At 48.9% G+C, this 23,825-nt stretch overlaps 3 protein-coding genes across 3 annotated transcripts in view; 2 read left to right on the top strand and 1 right to left on the bottom strand.

Moving 5' to 3' along the window:
• The window catches only part of LOC142499971 (uncharacterized), a gene marked incomplete at its 3' end in the record, with an annotated part of 40,854 nt that extends 38,488 nt beyond the window's left edge, over positions 1-2,366 (top strand). The window contains exon 10 of the mRNA XM_075610029.1: positions 98-2,366. Within this exon, the coding sequence (XP_075466144.1) occupies positions 98-2,366 (2,269 nt within the window). The remainder of the gene's footprint in view (positions 1-97) is intronic.
• Positions 2,367-3,671: 1,305 nt separating this feature from the next.
• Positions 3,672-8,543, bottom strand: LOC142499970 (uncharacterized). Its single transcript, XM_075610027.1, has 2 exons — positions 8,339-8,543; positions 3,672-4,480 (listed from the first exon to the last, which is right to left on the bottom strand). Exons 1-2 carry the CDS (start codon positions 8,541-8,543, stop codon positions 3,789-3,791), a joined length of 897 nt encoding a protein of 298 aa, XP_075466142.1. The 3' UTR covers positions 3,672-3,788.
• A 3,126-nt stretch (positions 8,544-11,669) lies between these two features.
• On the top strand, positions 11,670-22,768 carry LOC142499143 (uncharacterized). The gene is made up of 5 exons (XM_075608091.1): positions 11,670-11,811; positions 17,114-17,272; positions 17,716-17,880; positions 19,190-19,348; positions 22,459-22,768. The coding sequence occupies exons 1-5, from the start codon at positions 11,809-11,811 to the stop codon at positions 22,633-22,635; spliced, it is 663 nt and encodes a 220-aa protein (XP_075464206.1). The 5' UTR covers positions 11,670-11,808; the 3' UTR covers positions 22,636-22,768.
• Positions 22,769-23,825: the final 1,057 nt, after the last annotated feature.

Here is a 23,825-nt window from a genome sequence, read left to right as displayed (position 1 = left end):
CCAGTTGTTCAAGTTCCTGCATCACCTCAGGTGACAGTTCAGGCACCACCACAAGTACCAGTCCAGGTACCAGCCTATGAACATTATCAATGGTTAGCTCAAGCACCAGTTCAAGCACCACCACAGGTACTAACCCAGGTGCCAGTTCAAGCACCACAACAGGCACCAATCCAAATGCCAGTTCAAGCAACACAACAAGTACTAGTCCAGATGCCAGGTCAAGCACCACAACAAGTACTAGTCCAAGTGCCAGTTCAAGCACAACAACAAGTAGCAGTCCAGGTGCCAGTACAAGCACCCCAACAAATACTAGTCCAATTGCCAGTTCAAGCACAACAACAAGTACCAGCCCAAGTGCCAGCTCAAGTTCCACAACAACAAGTACAAGTCCAGGTTCCAGTCCAAGCACACCCACAAGTACCAGTCCAGGTGCCAGTTCAAACACCACAACAAGTACCAGTCCAGGTTCCAGTTCAAGCACCACAACAAGTATTAGTCCAGATGCCAGTTCAAGTACCACAACAAATACCAGTCCAGGTACCTGTTCAGGCACCACAACAAATACCAGTACAGGTGCCAGTTCAAGCACAAAAACAAGTACCAGTCCAAGTGCCACAACAAGTACCAGTCCAGATGCCAGTTCAAGCACCACAACAAGTACCAGTCCATGTGCCAGTTCAAGTACCAGCCCAGGTACCACAACAAGTACTAGTCCAGATGCCAGTTCAAGCACCACAACAAGTACCAGTCCAGGTGCCAGTTCAAGTACCACAACAAGTACCAGTCCAGGTCCCCGTTCAAGCACAACAACAAGTACCAGTTCAGGTGCCAGTTCAAGTACCACAACAAGTACTAGTCCAGATGCCAGTTCAAGCACAACAACAAGTACCAGTCCAGATGCCAGTTCAAGCACCACACCAAGTACCAGTCCTGGTTCCAGTTCAAGCACCACAACAAGTACCAGTCCAGGTGCCACTTCAAGTACCACAACAAGTACTAGTCCAGATGCCAGTTCAAGCACCACAACAAGTACCAGTCCATGTGTCAGTTCAAGTACCAGCCCAAGTACCACAACAAGTACTAGTCCAGATGCCAGTTCAAGCACCACAACAAGTACCAGTCCAGATGCCAGTTCAAGCACAACAACAAGTACCAGTCCAGATGCCAGTTCAAGCACCACAACAAGTACTTGTCCAGATGCCAGTTCAAGCACCACAACAAGTACCAGTCCAGGTGCCAGTTCAAGTACCACAACAAGTACTAGTCCAGATGCCAGTTCAAGCACCACAACAAGTACCAGTCCAGGTGCCAGTTCAAGCACCACACCAAGTACCAGTCCAGGTGCCAGTTCAAGCACCACAACAAATACTAGTCCAGGTGCCAGTTCAAGCACAACAACAAGTACCAGTCCAGGTTCCAGTTCAAACACCACAACAAGTACCAGTCCAGATGCCAGTTCAAGCACCACATCAAGTACCAGTCCAGGTTCCAGTTCAAGCACAACAGCAAGTACTTGTTCAGGTCCCCGTTCAAGCACCACAACAAGTACTAGTCCAGATGCCAGTTCAAGCACCACAACAAGTACCAGTCCAGGTCCCCGTTCAAGCACCACAACAAGTACTAGTCCAGATGCCAGTTCAAGCACCACAACAAGTACTTGTCCAGATGCCAGTTCAAGCACCACAACAAGTACCAGTCCAGGTGCCAGTTCAAACACCACAACAAGTACCAGTCCAGGTTCCAGTTCAAGCACCACAACAAGTACCAGTCCAGATGCCAGTTCAAGCACCACATCAAGTACCAGTCCAGGTTCCAGTTCAAGCACAACAGCAAGTACTTGTCCAGGTGCCAGTTCAAGTACCACAACAAGTACCAGTCCAGGTCCCCGTTCAAGCACCACAACAAGTACTAGTCCAGATGCCAGTTCAAGCACCACAACAAGTACTTGTCCAGATGCCAGTTCAAGCACCACAACAAGTACCAGTCCAGGTGCCAGTTCAAGCACCACAACAAATACTAGTCCAGGTGCCAGTTCAAACACCACAACAAGTACCAGTCCAGGTTCCAGTTCAAGCACCACAACAAGTACTAGTCCAGATGCCAGTTCAAGTACCACAACAAGTACCAGTCCAGGTCCCCGTTCAAGCACCACAACAAGTACTAGTCCAGATGCCAGTTCAAGCACCACAACAAGTACTTGTCCAGATGCCAGTTCAAGCACCACAACAAGTACCAGTCCAGGTGCCAGTTCAAACACCACAACAAGTACCAGTCCAGGTTCCAGTTCAAGCACCACAACAAGTACCAGTCCAGATGCCAGTTCAAGCACCACATCAAGTACCAGTCCAGGTTCCAGTTCAAGCACCACAACAAGTACCAGTCCAGGTCCCCGTTCAAGCACCACAACAAGTACTAGTCCAGATGCCAGTTCAAGCACCACAACAAGTACTTGTCCAGATGCCAGTTCAAGCACCACAACAAGTACCAGTCCAGGTGCCAGTTCAAGTACCACACCAAGTACCAGTCCAGGTGCCAGTTCAAGCACCACAACAAATACTAGTCCAGGTGCCAGTTCAAGCACAACAACAAGTACCAGTTCAGGTGCCAGTTCAAACACCACAACAAGTACCAGTCCAGGTGCCAGTTCAAGCACCACAACAAATACTAGTCCAGGTGCCAGTTCAAGCACAACAACAAGTACCAGTTCAGGTGCCAGTTCAAACACCACAACAAGTAACAGTCCAGGTTCCAGTTCAATCACTTCCACCAGTACCAGACCAGGTTCCCGTTCCAGCACCACAAGTACCAGTCCAGGTGCCAGTTCAAGTACCACAACATGTACTAGTCCAAATGCCAGTTCAAACACCGCAACAAGTACCAGTCCAGGTGCCGGTTCAAGCGTTCCCACAAGTACCAGTTCAAATACCACCACAGGTACCAGCTTATGGAATTTGCCATTGGGCAACTCTACAGTAGCACCAGCTATTCCTGTACCAACTAATGTGCCAGTTTAAGCCCCACAAAAAGCACAATCTCACGGATCTAAACAAATTCAATTTCAAACACAGCCATACAGATGCAAAACATGGAATGGATCCTGGGGGCCCAAGAAATACTAATGAGCAGTAATGATGCTACAGCCTGCAACAGGGGTGTTCAATTCCAGTCCTCAAGACCCTCCAACAGGTCTAGCTATAAGGATATCTCTGCTTCAGCACAGGTGGCTTTGAGTGGCTCAGTTGAAGAGCCTACTTCAGCACAGGTGACTCAATCAGTGGCTCAGTCTTTGACTGAGTCTTTGACTGAGCCACTGATTGAGCCACCAGTGATAAACCTGGGATATCCTTAAAGCCTGACCTGTTGGGGGGTCTTGAGGATTGGAGTTGAGCACCCCTGGACTACAATTTGTAGATCACAGCACACTAAATGCCTCTGAGCTGAATCTTCCACTGCGAGGAGAGAGCTGCTTAGCAAACCTTTCCCCCTTTGCCTCTCCTTCTAATCTGATTTCCTAACGTTTCTTGTAGTAGCTAAAGAAAAGCAATAAAAAAAACCCTGTAATAAAACCCTGTGTTCCATATTTTTATTTTTTCAATCGAATTGATATGAAACCTATCGCAGCTGAAGGGCCGAATCACACACAGCTAGTTTGGGGTCATTCTCATTCCCCTACTCAGTGACGAGATATTCAATCTTTCTGTGGCTGCATCACATCTAAGTAACGTGTTAATGTGACAATTAAGATCCCTGCCACCTCAGAGTATGTTAATTATTTCAGGGGGCTCAACTCAAGTCCTCAAGCCCCCGCCACAGTTCAGGTTTTCAGGATATCCCTGCTTCAGCACAAGTGGCTCAATCAGTCGCTGCTTCAGCACGGGTGGCTCAATCGAGGTCTGAGGATCGAGGTCAGTAGGATTGAGGTCGGTAGAATCGAGGTCGGTAGGATCGAGGACAGTAGGGTTGAGGTCTGAGGATCGCGGTCGGTAGGATCGAGGTCCGTTGGTAGGATCGAGGTCGGTAGAATCGAGGTCGGTAGGATCGAGGTCGGTAGAATCGAGGTTGGTAAAGTCGAGGTCGGTAGAATCGAGGACAGTAGGATCGAGGTCTGTAGCATCGAGGTCTGTAGCATCGAGATCGGTTAGATCGAGGTCTGAGGATCGAGGTGTGAGGATCGAGGTCTGTAGGATCGAGGTCGGTAGGATCGAGGACAGTAGGATTGAGGTCTGAGGATCGCGGTCGGTAGGATCGAAGTCCGTTGGTAGGATCGAGGTCGGTAGAATCGAGGTCTGAGGATCGAGGTTGGTAGAATCGAGGTTGGTAAAGTCGAGGTCGGTAGAATCGAGGACAGTAGGATCGAGGTCTGTAGCATCGAGATCGGTTGGATCGAGGACAGTAGGATCAAGGTCGGTAAGATCAAGGTCGGCAGAATCGATGTCGGCAGGATTGAGGTCGGTAGGATTGAGGTCGGTAGGATCGAGGTCTATAGAATCAAGATCTAAGCATAAGTAATTGAGCGCTCTCTTACAATTCTAAAATGTGCAAATATATCATATAAAGTGTTAAATAACACCAATTAAGTGAAAACTCGGGAATTAACAACCCAGTAGAAAATAAATGATTAAATCAACAAAAAATAGTGAATATTCGTACCCACACCATTAAACTGAAATACAAGTGAAAAAGAGAGCATATAAAAAGCAGCTTATAAAAACCCTTAATAAACTGTTCTGTAGTCTATTTTGCTTGAAGATTCCAAATTTAGGGGAGTGCTGAGTGTTCACAACGAAGCCATGCAAAGAATAAAAAACACAACATACTGCAACCAACTTTCACATTCACATTCAGTGAGGGAGGGTTAAAATCATTCAACTCACATTCTATCCAATTCAATGACGCATATCAGCGACACTATCTCTCTCTGATAAGAGCGGGTACAGGTAGATGACCTTCCACGTAGATCCCCCCGAATAGGTATAGGCTCTCCCCAGGGGGCAATCGTAAAAAAGAGAAAGACTCTTATGGTGTAGTATATCAAAGAATTCTACTCATAGACATTTGCAGCAAACATGTGGAAATGCACTCACATTTAACACTCCACAATAGTGTATTGTACGAAATCCCGGTCTCAGCGTTCTCTTAGCCGGCGTGTGTGTTCGCGTCTTCCGCATACGTCACTTCCGGCTCTGACGACAGTGAGGTCGGAAGTTCCCACATGGTCTATCTCCGGCTGCCAGGACCTCTTGCGACGGAAGGTGGGCTCTATGCGTTTCGTCTTGGCGACTTCCTCATGAACCATAACTATCTATTCCATACCATAGTTTATACAGGCAGGCTCATTAATTTAATTAGCTTCACGATGATAATAACCTAATTCCTATTACACGTGTTGCTAAACGTGTTGTATACACAATACCTGTATGCCTCAATGGGCATATACTCAAATGTATAGAAGTAACAATAATACATATAAAGACAATATATACTCAATAGGCAATGATGTTTCAAATAGCCGAATTAGTGCTTTTATTATTAACACATCACTCTCAACATAGTGATGTCTCAAAGAGTCCCTACACTCATAATAGCTGCCACATGAATAGCTCTATATAATATATATACATTTATTAAAATGCAAATATAAAACAATAATTACTAATACAACAACTCATATAAATATCGACGCATCGATCGACCCACGGGCCTAAATAAGAGACCGGGCGGTGTCCAATATGTAGGGCGGACATCAAGACCCCTACGGGTACGAATACTAGAACACCTAGGGAACCTAAAGAAAAGTATTTTGACCCATCATGTTTCTAAACATTATCATATGTTTCACAATTCTGATCCAATGTCCTTAATTTATAAAGGTATTGAAGATGTCCCTATCAGCTGGAGGGGTGGAGATAGACTTAGGCAACTAGCACAACGAGAAACATATTGGATTCACTTGTTAAATACATTAGTCCCCTGTGGATTAAATGTCGGTATTGACATTGGGGCTTTTGTATAATATCATTTTATGCTACTATTTACTGTCATCCACTCCTGTAGATGTATAGGAGATATATGTGGATTGTTTTTTGTATAGTACAGGTGCCATGTACTTAATTATATTTTTCCTATTTTTTTCCTTCCATCTCTTATTTAGGCCCGTGGGTCAATCGATGCGTCGATATTTATATGAGTTGTTGTATTGGTAATTATTGTTTTATATTTGCATTTTATTACCTTTATATATGTTATATAGAGCTATTCATGTGACAGCCATTATGAGTGTAGGGACTCTGAGACATCACTATGTTGAGAGTGATATGTTAATAATAGGTCTGTAGGATCGAGGTCGGTCTTACTGAGAAGATGATAATAACTTTAAGGCCATGACACTGGTGGAACCAGTCACGCCACCGAAATGATGTCCAACAGAAAGGCCCCAAGCGGAGTTCAACCGTCCGTCCAGAACCAAATAAACCAAGGATAATGTAAGAGATATTTAAAGTTAGGGCCTTCCAGCACAAGCAGCCGTTTTCGGACAGAATTAGCCATTGATATCAGTCGGGAATGTCGTAGAATAAGCCCCTTAATGTACGCAGGGTTCATTCTGGGTGATTGGCTCTTTACTCTTTAGCCATCTGTGTGTATTATAAAAGCCGATCTGTAAACATAACAAGCGGAAACTTTACAGCGGTTTCATTTCCTCAAGCTTCTTTTTTTTGTTTGCCAATGTACGTTGAGCAGGGCCTTGCACAGGTAAGGGTCTTGCACAGGTAAGGGTCTTGCACAGGTAAGGGTCTTGCACAGGTAAGGGCCTTGCACAGGTAAGGGCCTTGCACAAGTACGGTCATTGCACAAGTAAGGGCCTTGCACAGGTAAGGTACCTGCACCGCTCTTATTTTTCCTCAATCGGTTAAGGCAGGGGTTCTCAATTCCACTCAAGACACCCAGGATATCTCTGCTTCAGCACAGGTGGTTCAACCAGTCCCTGCTTCAGCACAGGTGGCTCAATTATTCCCTGCTTCAGCACAGGTGGCTCAACCAGTCCCTGCTTCAGTACAGGTGTCTCAACCAGTCCCTGCTTCAGCACAGGTGGCTCTTCAACTGAGCCCCTGATTGAGCCACCTGTGCTGAAGCAGGGTTATCCTGAAAACCTGACTTGTTGGAGGGTTTTGAGGACTGGAGTTGAGAACCCCAGAGCTAAAAGGTGCCATCACGCAGTGGAGAGCGGCCGTGACGACAGGGGCTCGAGAGACTGCGGTGGTTTCTTTCCTAGCTTGCATGAAGAGCGGTCCCTGTTTACACTCAATGTAAGCGGTGGTAACATCTGACCATATCGCAGGACTTTTTAATACCATTAGACCTATGGGCTTTGTTTCAGGGTAGTACTCTGCAACTGTGAGTGTGGGGCTTCATGTGAACCCTTATTTTATGTAATGTTTTGTAGCATGTAATTTTTAAGGTTACTGTAAAGGTTATATTCTTTATTAATTGTGTTTTTCCCGTTTTGCACTTTCTTTTTGTTTGCATGTTTCGTAATTACCCCGCTGATCACGGGAGGGTGAGAGCTGCAGAGGGAGACACCTATTGTGAATCCAGGGGATCGTTTGAGACCGCGCGCATCTTTACTACTAAAAGGTGTAATATACAGAATAATAATTAAAAAGAGGTGCACAGCAATCAGTATATCGGTTTGTGACTTTAAAAAAAAATAACGTTAAGTTGAAAAGTGCATGCTCGCCCACCCACTTTGCGAGCCAATCAGCAGTCGGACGTATGAGGTAGGAGGGTAAAACAGAAGTAGCTCCCCCTTGGGGGCCTGAAGCAGCCATGTTGCGTGTGGCAGGAAGCTCAAACTGAGACAGTCAGAGAGACGCATACACAGAGACTACAGCTTCCCCCCCATCCCCCCCCCCCCCCCGTCAGCAGCCTTGCAAGTCCTCCCCTTTCACACCTGTATTTCTCTCACTTTTCCCCCCTCCCTCTCTCCCCCTCTCACTCAGCCCCCCCTCCTCCCCTGGCCACACACACAATTCCCCTCAATACCCATACAACCCACCCCCCACGCCCGCCACCCGTAAACACACAATACCAATCCTCCCGATACAAAACTACCCCTTCAAATACAGACACCACTAGCCCCCCCTCCCCCCAGGTGCAAACACCCCCCCACTAGATACAAACACTACTACCCCACCCCAGATCCAATTACCACTACCCCCAATACAATTACCACCACCCCCAATACAATTACCACCACCCCCCCCCCCCCACAAATACAATTACCCCTCAGAAATACAATTACCACCACATAATACCCCCCAGACATACAATTCCCAGTTACCTCTGTTAGCCCTACCGGGCCCCGGCTCTCCCCAGCTGCTGCCTCCTCTTCCCACGCCAGGCCTCTCTCTCCCGCCGGTAGCTGGGCCTGACTTCCGGGTGCACCCAGCTTCCTGCATGCACTTGCGGGAGATAGAGGCCCGGCGTGGTAAGAGGAGGCAGCAGCTGGGGGGAGCTGGGACACAGCAGTGGCAACCAGAGTCCATGCAGCTGGTTACAGAAGTTGCAGCACCAGCCGGCCAGGCCCCCCCCCCCCCACAGCCACCGGGCCTGGGACACTTGTCCCGGCTCTTCCCCCCTGTCGGCTGCCCTGGTTACAGCTGTATGTATATAGTGTGCATATATGCTGTATCTGTATATAATACATGCATAGCATGTGTGGTGCACGGTATATGTGTGATGTGTGCACATCTGTGTATGGTGCGTGTATCTGGTGTGTGCATCTGTGTATATGGTGTGTGGGCCACCTGGTTCTTGGGCTTACCCCCTGGGCTAAAATTTGCCGGCCAGCCCCTGGTCGGGGGCTCCCCTGAAGACAAGGGAATAATAAAATATGGGAAAACACCCCAATCACAAGGATGGGAAAGAAATCTTCCACGTGTGGGCAGGCAACAGGCGAGGCCGGATACTTCGGACAAAAAATGTATTTATTACATAAATATCAAGAACAGGTTAAACCACAACAACTATTATACAAATATATAATATGGACCCCTACTAGAATGATATAAAGGCCCCCTGCTAGTAAAAGGTGGAGGAGAAGTTTCCCACTGATACCCGCCCGGGTACAGCCAGTACCGGACTCACACACGCAATAAACTAACTACGCTACAGCCTGGCGCCGCGCAATAAACTACGCTACAGCCTGGCGCCGCGCAATATGAGGGCCTCACAAAGAGGAAACCCGAACGCATTTCACGTGTTACAATGGGATGATAAATAAAGACGATATTGGGGAAAAGAAGGTTCTCTGTAAATATGGACATTTCCGATCACATAGGATCCTGAACCTCGTGCATCGAAAGTGACCAACTTCGTAGCTGACCATTTGGAGACATCGATGACGTTACTCTCCAAAAATCACTAAAGAAAAGGTTTTAATATTAAAATGAATGTGATAAGCAAACACTGATTATTTTAGCTTTACAGCATCGTCTCTGTATATAACAGCGTTAGTATAGTATAGCGCTTTCATTCATTTCTCTTTCAGGATTATGATTCCAATGGTCCCTTCAGTCAGAATAATACATATATTTCTCAGTTTTGGGGACTCTTAAACATGACATCGCTTAGCACAGGGGTGGGTAACTCCAGTCCTCAAGGGCCACCAACAGGACAGGATTTAATGATAACCCTGCTTCAGCACCAGTGACAGTCGATTTCAGGATATACCTGCTTCTGCACAGTTGGCTCAGTCTTTGACCCGCAGAGAGAGTGTGAGTGAGTGTAGACAGAAGATGAGTAAGGGGGAAGAGAGAAGGGGCAGGGTGTAAGCGGGGAGAGAGGGGAACAGAGAGATGGGGGGTTATGAGAGAGACAGGGGGAGAGGGTAGGGGTCCCCCAGAATGTCACAATCTAATTTTAGGGTTCCTTAACCAAAAAAAGGTTAATAACCACTGATCTAAACCGTGCTAAGGAAAGACATATGATGCTAGTTAGAGCCCAAGCAGCATAAATCAGGGCATGGAACAAAAATACAGTAACAAGGTTAAAAAATGATGAATAATATGCCCATTTGCTGGACAAGCTCTGACCCCACACAGAGGCTCTGTTAACAAGTTAAACAAAACATTCGTAATCTTTGCTTTAAGTATGATTACATTTGTTGACTAAATGTTTTTGTGAGCCAAGCTGGATTGCCCCTAAATACTCAGTCCCATGCACTCTCCAGTCCTGGGCCTCAGTGCACTAGTGATCAGTGCACGTGGGTTTATCACGAGAACGTACCGCATACCGTGTATTAGGAGTGCAGTTGAGCCTTTGGCGTAGGTGTGGTAACGCAGACCCGGGGCTCTGGTTTTTAATGACTTGTCTGAGCTGGTGAACAGTTACAAAGGAAACCAGTTCCGTGTGTCTACACGAGAACAAAGCTGGGGCCCTGTTTTGAACTGTCAAAGTGCAGTGAATAATAGGAGTTTTTAAACCAGGCTGTGTCATTTCTCTTCTGACATAACAGGGTTTGCACAGCCCACGGTTATCCGCTAGTTAAATAAGTTATGGTGGGTAAAGAAATTACAAAAACCCATCACCGTACAGCAAATAAATATATCACATGCATTCCTGTAACTCCTACTGCGCTGAACAGCGGTGTAATGTGGCAGGCATCCGCTTATAGGGGTCCCATGTTAAAATGAATTAGAAGCAAAAGGTGACACATTGAACTCATGTGCATGTCATTACCCAGAATCCCTGGCTGCAATGAAAGCATGGTATGCTAAGAGATAATGGGGAAGGGCAGGGTTGCAGACCTGTCTGACACGGGAATGTGGGCATGCGTGGGGGGGGGGGGGGGGTATTTACAGTTAGTATACACAAGTTACATATTAACCCCCCTCTCCTTTATACAGTGCCTGCCAAACATATTGTATCACTATGCACATACAACAAAGTAACAGCCCTTCCCATAACCCTCAGACTCTCCCTGCATGTTGCAGAGGCGCCCCCGCTCCTTCTGCATACACCCTGCCTATAAGATTTGGGTGAGGGGCTGACCCCCCTTTATAATAAATAGGACCTGGGTTGAGGGGTTCTCTCTATAACACCTGTGCAGATGATTCTATCACCCTTAAGATCACAGGGGGGCATGTGCAGGGCAATGAGAAGGATTCTGCCCCCTCTGTGTCAACGGGTGCATCTGCAGGCCAATAAGAAGGATTCTGCCCCCCACTGGGTCACAGAGAGGCATCTGCAGGGCAATGAGAAGGATTCTTCCCCCACTGGGTCACAGAGGGGCATGTCTGTGTCCTTTTGTCTCGCAGTATTTGCCCCATGTGAATCAGCTCTTGGGGATTCGTCTACCTCTGTGTATCCATTGATTATCTCTTTATAGCACCCTCCTCCCCACGCCCAGTAGGCTCTCCTCCCCACATACAGCAGGCTCTCCTCCCCACACACAGCAGACTCTCCTCCCCACGCACAGCAGACTCTCCTCCCCACGCACAGCAGACTCTCCTCCCCACGCACAGCAGGCTCTCCTCCCCACGCCCAGCAGGCTCTCCTCCCCACGCCCAGCAGGCTCTCCTCCCCACGCCCAGCAGGCTCTCCTCCCCACGCCCAGCCCCGGGGTTGTACTGCAGCTCACAGGCAGGAATGTAGAAGTTATTTGGGGGGGGGGGGAAGGGGTGTTGGAGGAGGATCAGGGTGCGGCTCTGTGCGCATTTAATTCATCCCTCCCAGCTGTGTGCTTCCTACAGAGATCTCTCGCTCACCTACACAGTTATCCTCTCTCTGCTCGCCCACCTCCTCCTCATCATGGTAAGTCCGACTCTCTCCCCCCGCAGCACAGCCCCTGTCCCCGGGCCGGGCAGCACTGCAGGAACTGTTACTTACATGTTAAAGTCATGTATCAGGGGCAGCATAGTTATGTGTGACCATGTGCAGCTGGAGGGTACTGTATGTTATACAAACTCTATCATTGTGTGTGATATACTGGGGTTATAGCCCCGGGGAGAAGCTGAAACTCTGACTTAGTAAAGACATTTATTTCACCATTTGGTGTGCTGGCTTTTTGCCCCTTCTCCATAGTACAGTTTAATGTGTCCGCACCGCTCCCATCTTCTGCATTGTTACTGTTACTGTGCCCTGGCTCCTTGTATAACATGTATATCATTGGCCCATACAGCTGTTTCAGCTGGGCAGCTACTCCCAAACCTGTGTATTATCACACACCTCACAAAGGTGGCCCCTTGTTATATACAGTAGTTATCTCTCCCTTCCTATAACACAAGTGTGTGTGTGTGTGTGTGTGTGTGTGTGTGTGTTTCCTTCAAGCTGGGGCAGGATCCGGACTCTGCTGCTTACTCATGAAAGCTCTGGGTTAGTAGGCGGCTTGGCTTAACCCTTCCACTGCCAGGGGCCCTGCCACACACTGCACAGCACAACTGGCAGCCAAAAGGTTAAGGTTGTGCCGCTATCTTTCTTGGGCAATAAGCACCCTTTGTTGGCGCTGTTACTTTAAGTGTGATACGCCGTGATATCATCTTCATAACTGCGTCACGCCCTTCCTCATGATATACATTATTCATGGAGGGTAAGTGCTGGAGTCCTGCAGCATGGAGGGGGATCCCGTCTGCCACCCTGTGCGCTGCAAGAAATAAGGGTAGCAGCCCCAGGAGGATGGCGCTGGGTAACGTGTGTGTGCCCAGGCAATGTGCCACTTATACCAAATCCACGAAAGCAGAAATCCTCCCCAAATCCTATGAGTTTAACGCGTATAAAGTTTAGTGGTGTGTGTGTGTGTGTGTGTGTGTGCGCGCGTGTGCGCGCGCTCTCTGGGGAGAGCTTCATTTCAACCTTCCATAAATATAGGGGCTTATTCTCAAGTCTATTTCGGCAGTTTTCAGCTAAATTCCTCTGGCTGCTTCGGTAGATATTGAATAAACCCATTTAATAGTTTAAACTGCAGAATAAGAATAAAAACGGTGTTGGAAATGACAGGAAGAGTTAAAGTTCTTTCAAAACTAAAGCTGTCTCCCATTTTAACCTGGTCTGTAACTGTTACATACGCCTATAACATATTATCTATAAGGCCTCGGGCATGGTCAGCGCTTAGGCGCTGAGGCGCGCTGCTGCTCGGCACTGGGCCTCTGCAGCCGCAATGAGAGCGGCTTTAGCAGGGGCTCGCGCACGCTTACGCACGCCTGCGGAAGCTTGTGTCTTAACAAATGTTAAGTTTGTTCGCTTGCCGGAGCGCAGGGCCGGTCACGTGAGCGGTTCGCCCAATGAGGGCGAACCAGCTCCGTGACGTCACTGGCCCGCCCCCAGACACCCCCACGGACGGCGCGCGCTCTAAGCCCAGGGAAAGCACCGCTTTCCCTGAGCCTCCGCGCCCCTCCGCCCGGCTTCAGTCTCTATGGACTAAGCCTAAGGCCTGGGACATAGTGTAGTGAAGAGCGCTGGGCAGCGCTGACGCTCACCTGCTCACGCAGGAGATTTTTCCTGTCCCTGCATGAGCGTCAGCGATCGCGCTTGTGTGCAGGGCGGGAGGCGGGGCTAGGGCATCACGGCGCCGATGTCACGGACTGCCATTGGCTTCTGGCAGTCACATGACCGGCCCTGCGCTTGCATGAGTGGCAAAATTTAAACTTGCCTGTCTCCTGCATTTTCACACGCTTCCGCACGCCTGCGGAAGCGCCGTCTAAAGCCGCGCTGATAGAGATAATGTTTCCCCTCAGCGCGGTTCCGCAAGGCTTAAGCGCTGACGCTTCTCAGTGAGCCCGTGCAGCCGCAATGAGAGCGGCTTTAGCAGGGGCTCGCGCACGCGTGCGGAAGCGCAGGTCTTTTTCAAAAGATAGATTTTCGCGCTCACGGGAGCGCAGGGCCGGTCACGTGAGCGGTTCGCCCAATGAGGGCGAACCAGCTCCGTGACGTCACAGCCCCCCCCCCCCCCCGACACGCCCCCGGGTGGCGCGCGGACCAAGGCCAGGGAAAGCACCCGCTTTCCCTCAGCCTCCGCATGGCTGCAGTCCTATGGATGCAGCCTAACTGTGCATGCGATGTCTTGTATATAATGTATAACCCTGCTCACTTAATGTAACGAAGTAATGTAACCATGTATCTTTCTCATCATAACTCTGTGCCCAGGACATGCTGGAAAACGAGCGGTGACTCTCACTGTATCACTTCCTGGTTTACACATTTTATACATAAAATAAAGTGAAAAAATACAAAAAAGGAGCAGTCCCAGTAAATCGGGCCCCCTCCCAAATATGCGCTCCCCGTGTTTGCACACTAAGGCTGCGCGTATAGTGCCCGGAACGGGTGACGTCACCCGTCGCCGCTAGCGAAAGTTATATTTCGCTTTGCGTCGCGGGCTTACTGGCATTTGATTGGTTCAGGGTCCGTCACATGAGGCGACAGCCCTTGAAAAAATCAAATATTGCCAGTTTCCAAAGTCCGCAACGCGGCGGCGGCAACGCATTTGTTTTTGGGCGACGTCGCCCGTCGCGGGCACTATACGCACGGCCTAACATTACAATTGATGAAGGCTCCGTTGGGAGCCGAAACGTTGATGAATAAATGTCACCTTTTGGATCTCGGCGTGCCTGTCCTGTTTTTCTATATCCAGGAACAAATCACCGAAGTGATGCTGTGTGCGCTGGTGTATTGGATAACTTTGGAGATGTGTTCCTGTTTATACTTCTCTCCCTTTACCGTGCACCACGACCGCCATCTTTATGCGTCTTACTCTGTGTGCGCAGCCATTTTTTGTATGTAATGTTTTCACTCTTTAACCCTTTGCCTGGCATACTTTATTCTCCGCCCTACGGGGGGACACCAGAGGGGTCAGCGATGTATGGGGGGTCCTGTGACCCTAAACAAGTTGTTGGGCGCGCGTCTCTTCGCCATTCTGTCCCTGCCTAGCTACATGTAGGGGAGCTGGGGAGAGTGTCAGCACAGTTGCCAACTCTGGTACTACCTGTGTATTGTGTTTCCTACCAGGTGCCATATAGCAGGAGAGTGCAACTCCAGTCAAGACCTCCAAACAGGATAGGTTTTCATGATATCCCTGCTTTAGCATAAGTGGTGCAGTCCAAGGCTCAGCCACCTGTGCTGAAGCAGGGATATCCGTTTATAACATGACCTGTTGGGTGGGTGTTGGGCACCCCTGCTCGAGCTGAGACCATTTCTCTCCCCCCCTCCCATCTCTAATTCCACGTAGGGCTGCATGAGGAATGTCCGCTCCCTGCCTCGAGCTGGTTTTCTTCCCCGATCTGTAAAACCTGTTCCCTTTGTTATGTTCTGGCCAGGCAAGTGGGGGCGTGTTTGTAACCGTGTACAGCCCGGGGCTGCCAGGATTCTGCATGTGATCAGCAGGAGGGTCAGACGTGTGCGGTCAGCTCCTTAACCCTGCTCCGTGCTGGAACAGTCTGTAATGCGTTAAGAGTAAGAAGCCGTCAACCGGTCAAGTATTGATTTATCTCCCTGCTTCAGCACAGGTGGGCCAGTCAAAGTGACTGGGCCACTGATTGAGCCACCTGTGTGGAAGTCGGGATATCCTTTGTACCTGGCCTGGTGGTGGCCCTTGAGGCCTGGTGTTGAGCCTCCCCGCGGCCCTTGAGGCCTGGCGTTGAGCCTCCCCGCGGCCCTTGAGGCCTGGTGTTGAGCCTCCCCGCGGCCCTTGAGGCCTGGCGTTGAGCCTCCCCGCGGCCCTTGAGGCCTGGCGTTGAGCCTCCCCGCGGCCCTTGAGGCCTGGCGTTGAGCCTCCCCGCGGCCCTTGAGGCCTGGCGTTGAGCCTCCCCGCGGCCCTTGAGGCCTGGCGTTGAGCCTCCCCGCGGCCCTTGAGGCCTGGCGTTGAGCCTCCCCGCGGCCCTTGAGGCCTGGCGTTGAGCCTCCCCGCGTTGGAGAATCTGGTGCTGTCATTTTCACCAGTGAAACTTGGACAAATAGTTTGATGTATTAACGGAAACTTTGTTGTGCTTTTTGACGTAAGGTGTTTTTTTATGTTCTTGCAGCTACATCTGATATTTAATGATGTTTATGACATTTTAAAAAAAAAAAGGGGGGGGGGAGGCACAACCTGAAATTCATCTTGTATGCTGCATTCAATTCATTCCTAATTCCTCCTGCGGGGTCCTCCCCCTCCCCTCCCCCACCAAATCACGAGCGGAAGCCCACGGGGGGAAAAAAATACCTCGGTCAACTTCAATTTAATGTCAAGTTTCCTTGATGCATAGGGGTGCTAGTCTTCAGTCCTCAAGACACCCTCATTCAAAGACTGAGCCACCTGTGCTGAAGCAGGGATATCCTGGAAACCTGACCGGTTGGGGGGGGGGGTTTGCGGACTGCAGTTAAGCCCCCCTAGTCTAGAACCTAGTAGGCACATTGTGAATGTTTCTCATCCCATTGGTCCTTCCCCGGGAACCTGCAGGATCTCCATAAGGAATGCGCATTTCAAAACCACAATTATTGGACAATAACTGGGACAAGTTATACGTATTTTAATCTCCTCTTTAGGATTTGGATTATCTTCCAATGAAACATCAAAACCACTTTTAACGTACCTGCCACGCATGCACCATCTGGTGCAAATTCTGGGTCTATTCACTGGCTGCAAACCAAGTACAAAATACAGCTCAACCCCGTTATAACGCAATCCGCTACAACACGGATCCACTTATAGCGCGATGCAAGCGTGGCTCCCAATTTTTGTATTTATGAATAATTTACAACACTATTTATTGGTGTCTTAAATACTTTATTGTACAATGCATACAATTGTACGTTATTTCTAACGCGATCTGCTTATAACGCGATGTGAGTCTTTGGACCCCAAGCACGGCGTTATAAGGGGGTTGAGCTGTACTATGGTAGCCATTGGAATTATCCGTTGATTAAATCCACGTTTGCACTAGTTCCGCCCCAAGGAGACTATTGTAAGTGTGAACAATCACTCAGTGCTTTGTATGATTTCCTCCGCCAAAGAGCTTACAGTCGAATGTTTAGAACGTGAGGTCCAGGAAGATAAAATGATTTGCCACGAGGCTGGCAAACTGTTGTGTGTTGTGGTGTGTGTGTTGTGTGCGTGTTGTTTTTGACTTGTCGCTGCTGTGTGCAGGCACAGATGCGGCAGAACGCTCCCACCGAGACGGAGCGTTCCATGGAGAAAATCGTCACCATATTCCAGCGCTACGCGGGCAAAGAAGGCGACCAATGCCAGATGAGCTACAAAGAGTTTGAGGCCTTCATGAAAACCGAGCTCAAGTCTTTCACTGATGTAAGTGCACAGAGGATTCGTGCCCTTTCAGTGGGACTGCAACGTGTGGAACAATGTGATGGAGAAGGGAATAACCCAAACTGCTTCTGACTGATGCTACGCCATGTAACCACTACTCTTTCTCTGTAGAAGCACTAGGGCATATATCTTCCATCTTTACTCTCCTGCATCCTCTCCTCATACAGCAAAATTGGCTTAAAACCATTTGTTGGCAGCCAACACAATAACTGTCATTAATTCACTAAGCCGTGAACCTCTTGCGCGCTCTCTCTTGCGCGCTCTCTCTTGCGCGCTCTCTCTTGCGCGCTCTCTCTTGCGCGCTCTCTCTTGCGCGCTCTCTCTTGTGCGCTCTCTCTTGCGCGCTCTCTCTTGCGCGCTCTCTCTTGCGCGCTCTCTCTCTCGCATTTTTATAATGCTCTGCCGTTTCCTTCTCTCCTATACAGAACCAGAAAGACCCAAACATCCTTCGCACCATGATGAACTCTGTGGACGGAGGGGTGGATGGGAAGAAGAATGCGCAGCTGGACTTCCAGGAGTTCCTCAATCTCATTGGTGGAATGATGGTGGCTTGTCATGACGCGCTCTCCAAGTGCCCCCCGGGGAAGAAGGTGGGAACACTACTAGAGTATTAACATAAACTCGCATTGCTGGGTTATATATTCCATCCCACAGCTTAAATTACACGTGTCAGTGTCAGTCAGGGGTGGCCAACGCCAGTCCAAGTGTCACCAACAAGATTATAAGGATATCCCTGCTTCAGCACAGGTCATTCTGATTAAGCCACCTGTGCTGAAGCAGAGATAGCTATACTGCCTGGCTTGTTGGTGGCCCTTGAGGACTGGAGTTGGCCACTCCGGATACAGGGGATCATTTATCAAATGTTCTCTGTGGCACGGTCGGGTTTGGTAATGCTGGTGCAATAGCTTTGCTCCCATTTTGCAGCCAGGAGACGTTGAGAAGTGATCCCCACAGTGTAAGCTGTTCTGTACACAACATTAAAGATATAATTAACTTTTCCCCTCAAACGAAGTTTACATTGTAATGTTTAGTGTCAACAAACTCGAGGAACATCGTGACATGCAGGACAGTCACCGGGTGTCACGTGTCTCATCACATTGGGATGGTTGTGACCGGGGTTTGCTTTGTACAACTATTTAGAATGGATGCTGCACTCGCGTTAATTAAATGGTGCTCAGTCTATAGTGGGGGGGTGAGATTTTCTGGGGGGGGCGCGATGGTTAGAGGCCCCGCGCCTCCCCGAAGGCATTTACATTAAATGCTGGGGATCGCGTGAGGCCGCTGTAAAACTCCCTTACCTGGCCTTCCAGCGACACGTCGTCATGGTAACTCGGCGTCTAATGACGTTTGACGCCGGAGCCATGCCGGGGGGGGGGGGGGGGAAAGAGACCAGGCAGGGGGCACAGGAAGGAAACTTTGTGCAAGCGTGCTCAACTCAAGTCCTTAAGATTTCTTCCCCCCCCCCCCCCCGCCCCCAACAGGTCAAGTTTTCAGGCTATCCCTGCTTCAGCATAGGTGATTAAATCAGAGGCTCGGTCAAAGACTGAGCTTCTGATTGAGCCACCTGTGCTGAAGCAGGGATATCCTGAAAACCTGACCTGTTGGGGGGGATCTTCAGGACTTGAGTTGAGCCCCCCTGCTCTGGGGAAATCTCTCTCTGCAACGAAACTTAGGACTGTGTCCCTGTAATTTAAGTGAATGCGGTATCCATTCTGTATATTACAGTATCCATTCTGTATATTACAGTATCCATTCTGTATATTACGGTATTCAGTCTGTATATTACGGTCTGGGCCCGCATTGCCTCGGATGCTTGGCCCCCGCTGTAATTATTATCTGTACAGATATATAAGAAGCCTGTGCTGACCCTGCCCTTACCTTCTCCGCTGCTGTATACAGCCTCAGCCGCAGAAGATCCCTCCTACGGACATGGAAACCGCCATGGAGAGTCTCATCCGCATCTTCCAGCACTACGCGGGCAAGAAAGGCGACCAGTGCCAGATGTGCTACACGGAGTTTGAGGCCTTCATGAAAACGGAGCTGAAATCTTTCACCGATGTAAGTGCGTCGGCGTACCCCCCTCCTCCAGCTCGCTGCGACCTTGCAGGACACGGGTCACAGGGCTTCTGGCTCTTCGGCTGGGGCCATGGTGCCTCCGCTCGTGCGGAGGCTGGTCAGTGAGCGGGCGCTTACCTGGGCATGGGCGTGCCTAGGGGCGTCACAGAGCTGGTTCGTCCTCATTAACGAACCGCTCACGTGACCGCCTGTCGCGCCAAGAAATCAGTTTCAACCTATTTCTTGCGCCCGCACGCCGCGTGGACGCGAACACTGCCTTAAGGCAGTCTGCTCGCTCGGCGTGCGGACGCCTCCGCACAGTCTGCGGTACCATGGACCCAGTTACTGTTCCAGCAGGGTATGGCCACTTGGATACATATTGAAAGGGACCTGTGACTGTATCTCTGCACCTCCCTTCCCCCTGAGAAGGCGCATGTTTAAAGCAGCGATACCGATGGCTCATAGGTTTTGGGGGGGGGGGGGGGGGCATTTTACAGGACGGGAAGCAGGGGGACCTCCAGAACTGAATGGCATTAATTTCAGCTATGTGAACCCCCTGGTTACCAAGATGCCGGTCAAGTTACCCGTGTCTCTGTCCCTCCAGGGGAAACAAAATGGCCGTTTAAAATCTTCTGTCACGTGGGCCAACAGGAAGCCCTTCTAATTGGCCTACCGTTTCAGTATCCCCCTGTAGAAACCAGGAAGGGATATTTGTTTTAAGGGTATCCCTGCTTCAGCACAGATGGCTCAGCCTTTGACAGCTTCTGATTGAGACACCTGTGCTGAAGCTGGGATATCCTGAAACCTGACCTGTTGGGGGAGGAAGGGGTGTAATTCAAGCATTTCTGTTGTCTGTGAAAGAGAGGGGCAGGGCTATTTTAGGGGGGATTGCTGCTTTAGGTGCATGTAATCCCAGGGGTCTGTGTCTGGCAGCTATTACTGCATGTTAATGGCTACACCTCTGCTTTGTAGATTAAAGGGATAGCCAGAGTCCTATAAAACCTTCCTTCTCCTCCCAGGATTTGGTTCTGTTGACGGGTAGAACAATCAGAGGGTGTCCCAGTGAGTGGTGATTCACTGGAGCTTTCATCTATAACCAGCCATAGTGTCCAACTCTGCAAACTCCGCCAAAGGACATTATTATTATTATTAATATTATTATTTTTACCTTCCTAGACTGTTCCACAATTTACCAAAACTGGGATTCTGCAGCATCTGTCCCAGGAAAGAGTTCAGGAGAACAGTATAAAGGATCTTAGCTTAATGGGGATCATTAGGGCAATTAGCTGAGCTTGATCTTCTTGATTAAAAGTTTTATGGAGCCCAACGAGAGGGGGATGGGGGTAAAGAGCAATATTAAAAAGACAGGCAAAGGGCAGAGAGCCTGCCAATTTAACGCTCTGTTTCTCAACCTTTTTTCCTTGGAGTGACCCCAGCCAGGCCATAAACTCTCACGCACAAGATTAGCGCAAACGTGCTTTGTAATTCATTGTTTATCACTGGTCTGGCTGAGGTGTCTGCGGAGAAGGTTTAGAAACGCTGTATTGTATTATATGTCTTTATTTATATAGCGCCAAAAGTGTACTCAGCGCTTCACAAAGAATACAGTACAGGGAATTATAATAATACAATAAGTGCAGCAAAATCAGACAATAGGAAAGGAAATCCCTGCCCCGAAGAGCTTACAATCTAAGAGGTATGGTGGGAGACTTACAGAGACAGTAGGTGAGGCTTCATGGATAAGAGGCGTAAGGGTTAAACTGCAAAGAGTGAACGTACAATGAGAGATGGATATGGAAGTAAGAAATTGGCCCCGCGTGAATACTGTGCTTTTAATGCATTACAAAAATTAAAAAAAACGCAGATTGCCAAAATTTATACAGAATCCATTAATCCTGCTTTTTATGCTTCTACCACTAGAGGGTGCTCTCCCCCTGGCTGGCCTTTATTATAGGGTTGGGTTCTCTGCAGTGCGCCTGTAACTTAGATTTTTTTTTTGTCTTGTGCATTAAGAGAAGCTCCGAGAATATTCTAGTTCCTCTATCTCGGAAGTGACACGAGAAAAACCCCCCGCCTTCCAAACCGAAGCGGGTAGCACCTCCTCTCTAAAGGTGCAGTTCCCCTCAGCAGTTTTTAGTTTGCATGGATGGAAAGTGGGGGTCTCCGGAGCTGTCCCGTGGGCCGTAGCAAGCCGTGCTGGCTTCCTATTCACCTGCGTGACACGGGAGATTTAAATGCAAGGAAATCCCGTAACATACTTGGGAATCGGGCGTTCCCCAGAGCTGAAACAATGCTGTTCAGCTCTGGGGACCCCCTGCACCCCGTCCCCCGTAAAGAGGTAACGGCTTCTCTAAACTGAGACAAAGTTAGGAATCACGCAGAGCAGAGATGCCAGACGCCGGTCCTCGAGCAGCTGGAACAGTCCGGGTTTGAAGAATATCCTTACATTAGCACAGGTGGCTCCATCATTTTGACCGAAGCACCTGTGCTGAAGCAGGGATATCCTTAATACCTGGCCTGTTGGGGCCCCTTGAGGACCGGAGTTGGGAATCTCTGACGTAAAGAATTTTAAGGGTAAAGCAAGCAGAAGACTATGGGTCGACTAAATTGTTCTCATTGGCTGTCCACCTACTGCCTCTCCGACAGCTGGTGTTCAAGAAAGTAATGGGAGAAGACGATGCACCTTACCTGCGTATTCCCCCGTGTCCAGACATCTGGGTATCTGTCCACTAGACCAGGGGTTCCCAATGTTTTTAAGCTGCCCTCCCCACACCCTCCCAACAAATGCAATGGTATTGGCACTTCCATTCTGTACTTGGTGCACAAACCAAGACAATCAAGGCTTGGGTGTGGTCCCCCCCAAAAAAATCTCATTTGAGTATAAGGATTCTCATTAGTGGAATAAATTAATTGGGCTGTTAATGCAGAGAATGCCCTTTCTTATTACTCACGGTCTCTTTGTCACTCCTTTTTGCTGTTTGCCTCTCTTCTGTATTCTCCAATGTGTACATTCTTCGTAGCATTGGGAGAAGCTGTCCTAGTTCTCCTGCAATGTGAGATCATGCACCATGTGGACTTTCATGCTCGTCTGTTCCCTTTTCTCCCCTGAACAGAACCAAAAAGACCCAAACATTGTGCGCACCCTTTTGAACTCGGTGGACGGAACGGTGGATGGCAAAGCGGACAAGGAGCTGAACTTCCAGGAGTTCATGAATCTCTGTGGGGGTATGATGGTGGCTTGTCACCAGGCCCTTATCAGGAGCCCCCAATTCCAGGGCAAGAAGGTCTGAAACCATGGGACGGTTACAATGCACACAAGTAGATTTGCACAGTCTCCGTGCTGGGTTACATTTCAGGTGCGAGTTGTCTTGTGAAGGTGTTCTGCTTATTTTTTGCTAATAAAGTGTCTAAGCCTGAACAAAAGTGTTTGTGTTTCCGTCTGTGACCGAGATCAGACAGATAGTTGAATGCGATCGGAAGAACCGTACGGGCATCCAATCGGGGGTGGGGTGGGGGGTTGCCCCGATGACTTCAATGGTGAATTTGGGGCAAAATCGGCTCAATTGGTCACTTTATTTTATCTAGAATAAACTCCTAAATCTGAACATCGCCCTAAACATTCTTCATATATACTATTGATTTTTTTTATGCTGGATAAAAATACCATATACCCCAATAAATGCCTTGCATGTTTTATATGCCGTCTCCACGCTAACTAACCATTTCATAAGGTCAAAGTCCTGGAATAGGTTTGAGGTTTTAAATCCCTAATTGGGTGCACTTTGCCTCTTGATGGGATTATCCGTGACACGGTTTGCTCTGTTATGAGTGACTTGGCAAACGACTCTGAACTCCTGGAAGACATTACATAGTGTCAACGTTGTAATGAGTTTATTCACAAAGGAGCAGTAACCTGGGGATCACCCATGGCCCTTCTGGAGAGACATCTGAAGGTGCGGTACTGTAGGTCAGGCAAACGGCACAAGAGGTGGAACACCGCTATGATCAGGGACGGGTGACTCCAATGGGGCGCAAGAAAAGGATAGTGGGTTAGAAAACATCTAATTACTGCAAACGAGGAAATGTGTGTGTGTGTGTGTGTGTGTGTGTGTGTGTTAAGTGCTTTGGGTTTGGGCCACACCTTGGCTTCCCATGGTTATATAATGGGCCCCAAATTTCCCAAGGACAAATATTCCCATGGTCCAAGTTAAACTTGGCACACTTGTTCGAAGACGACGTACAGAACTTGGGGCCTGCTGACCATCTCAAATATCCAAGCTGGAGTGGAACATGGACACTTCTCTCTTACTAAATCACTCCTGGTTCCTGTGTGCTGATGACTCTGACTTGAGTTTGTTTGCGTCCTTGTTATTTGTGCTCCATCCACCCCACAGAAGAGACCTTACACCGTGACAGACACTACAGCAGGGGTGGGCCACCACCAGATAAGGTTTTAAGGATATCCCTGCTTCAACACATT

Source organism: Ascaphus truei, chromosome 7 (genome assembly GCF_040206685.1).
Source record: "Ascaphus truei isolate aAscTru1 chromosome 7, aAscTru1.hap1, whole genome shotgun sequence".
In the NCBI taxonomy this organism is placed as follows: domain Eukaryota; kingdom Metazoa; phylum Chordata; class Amphibia; order Anura; family Ascaphidae; genus Ascaphus; species Ascaphus truei.
Note: the sequence above shows the minus strand (reverse complement) of the source record. Positions and strands in the feature narration are given on the sequence as shown.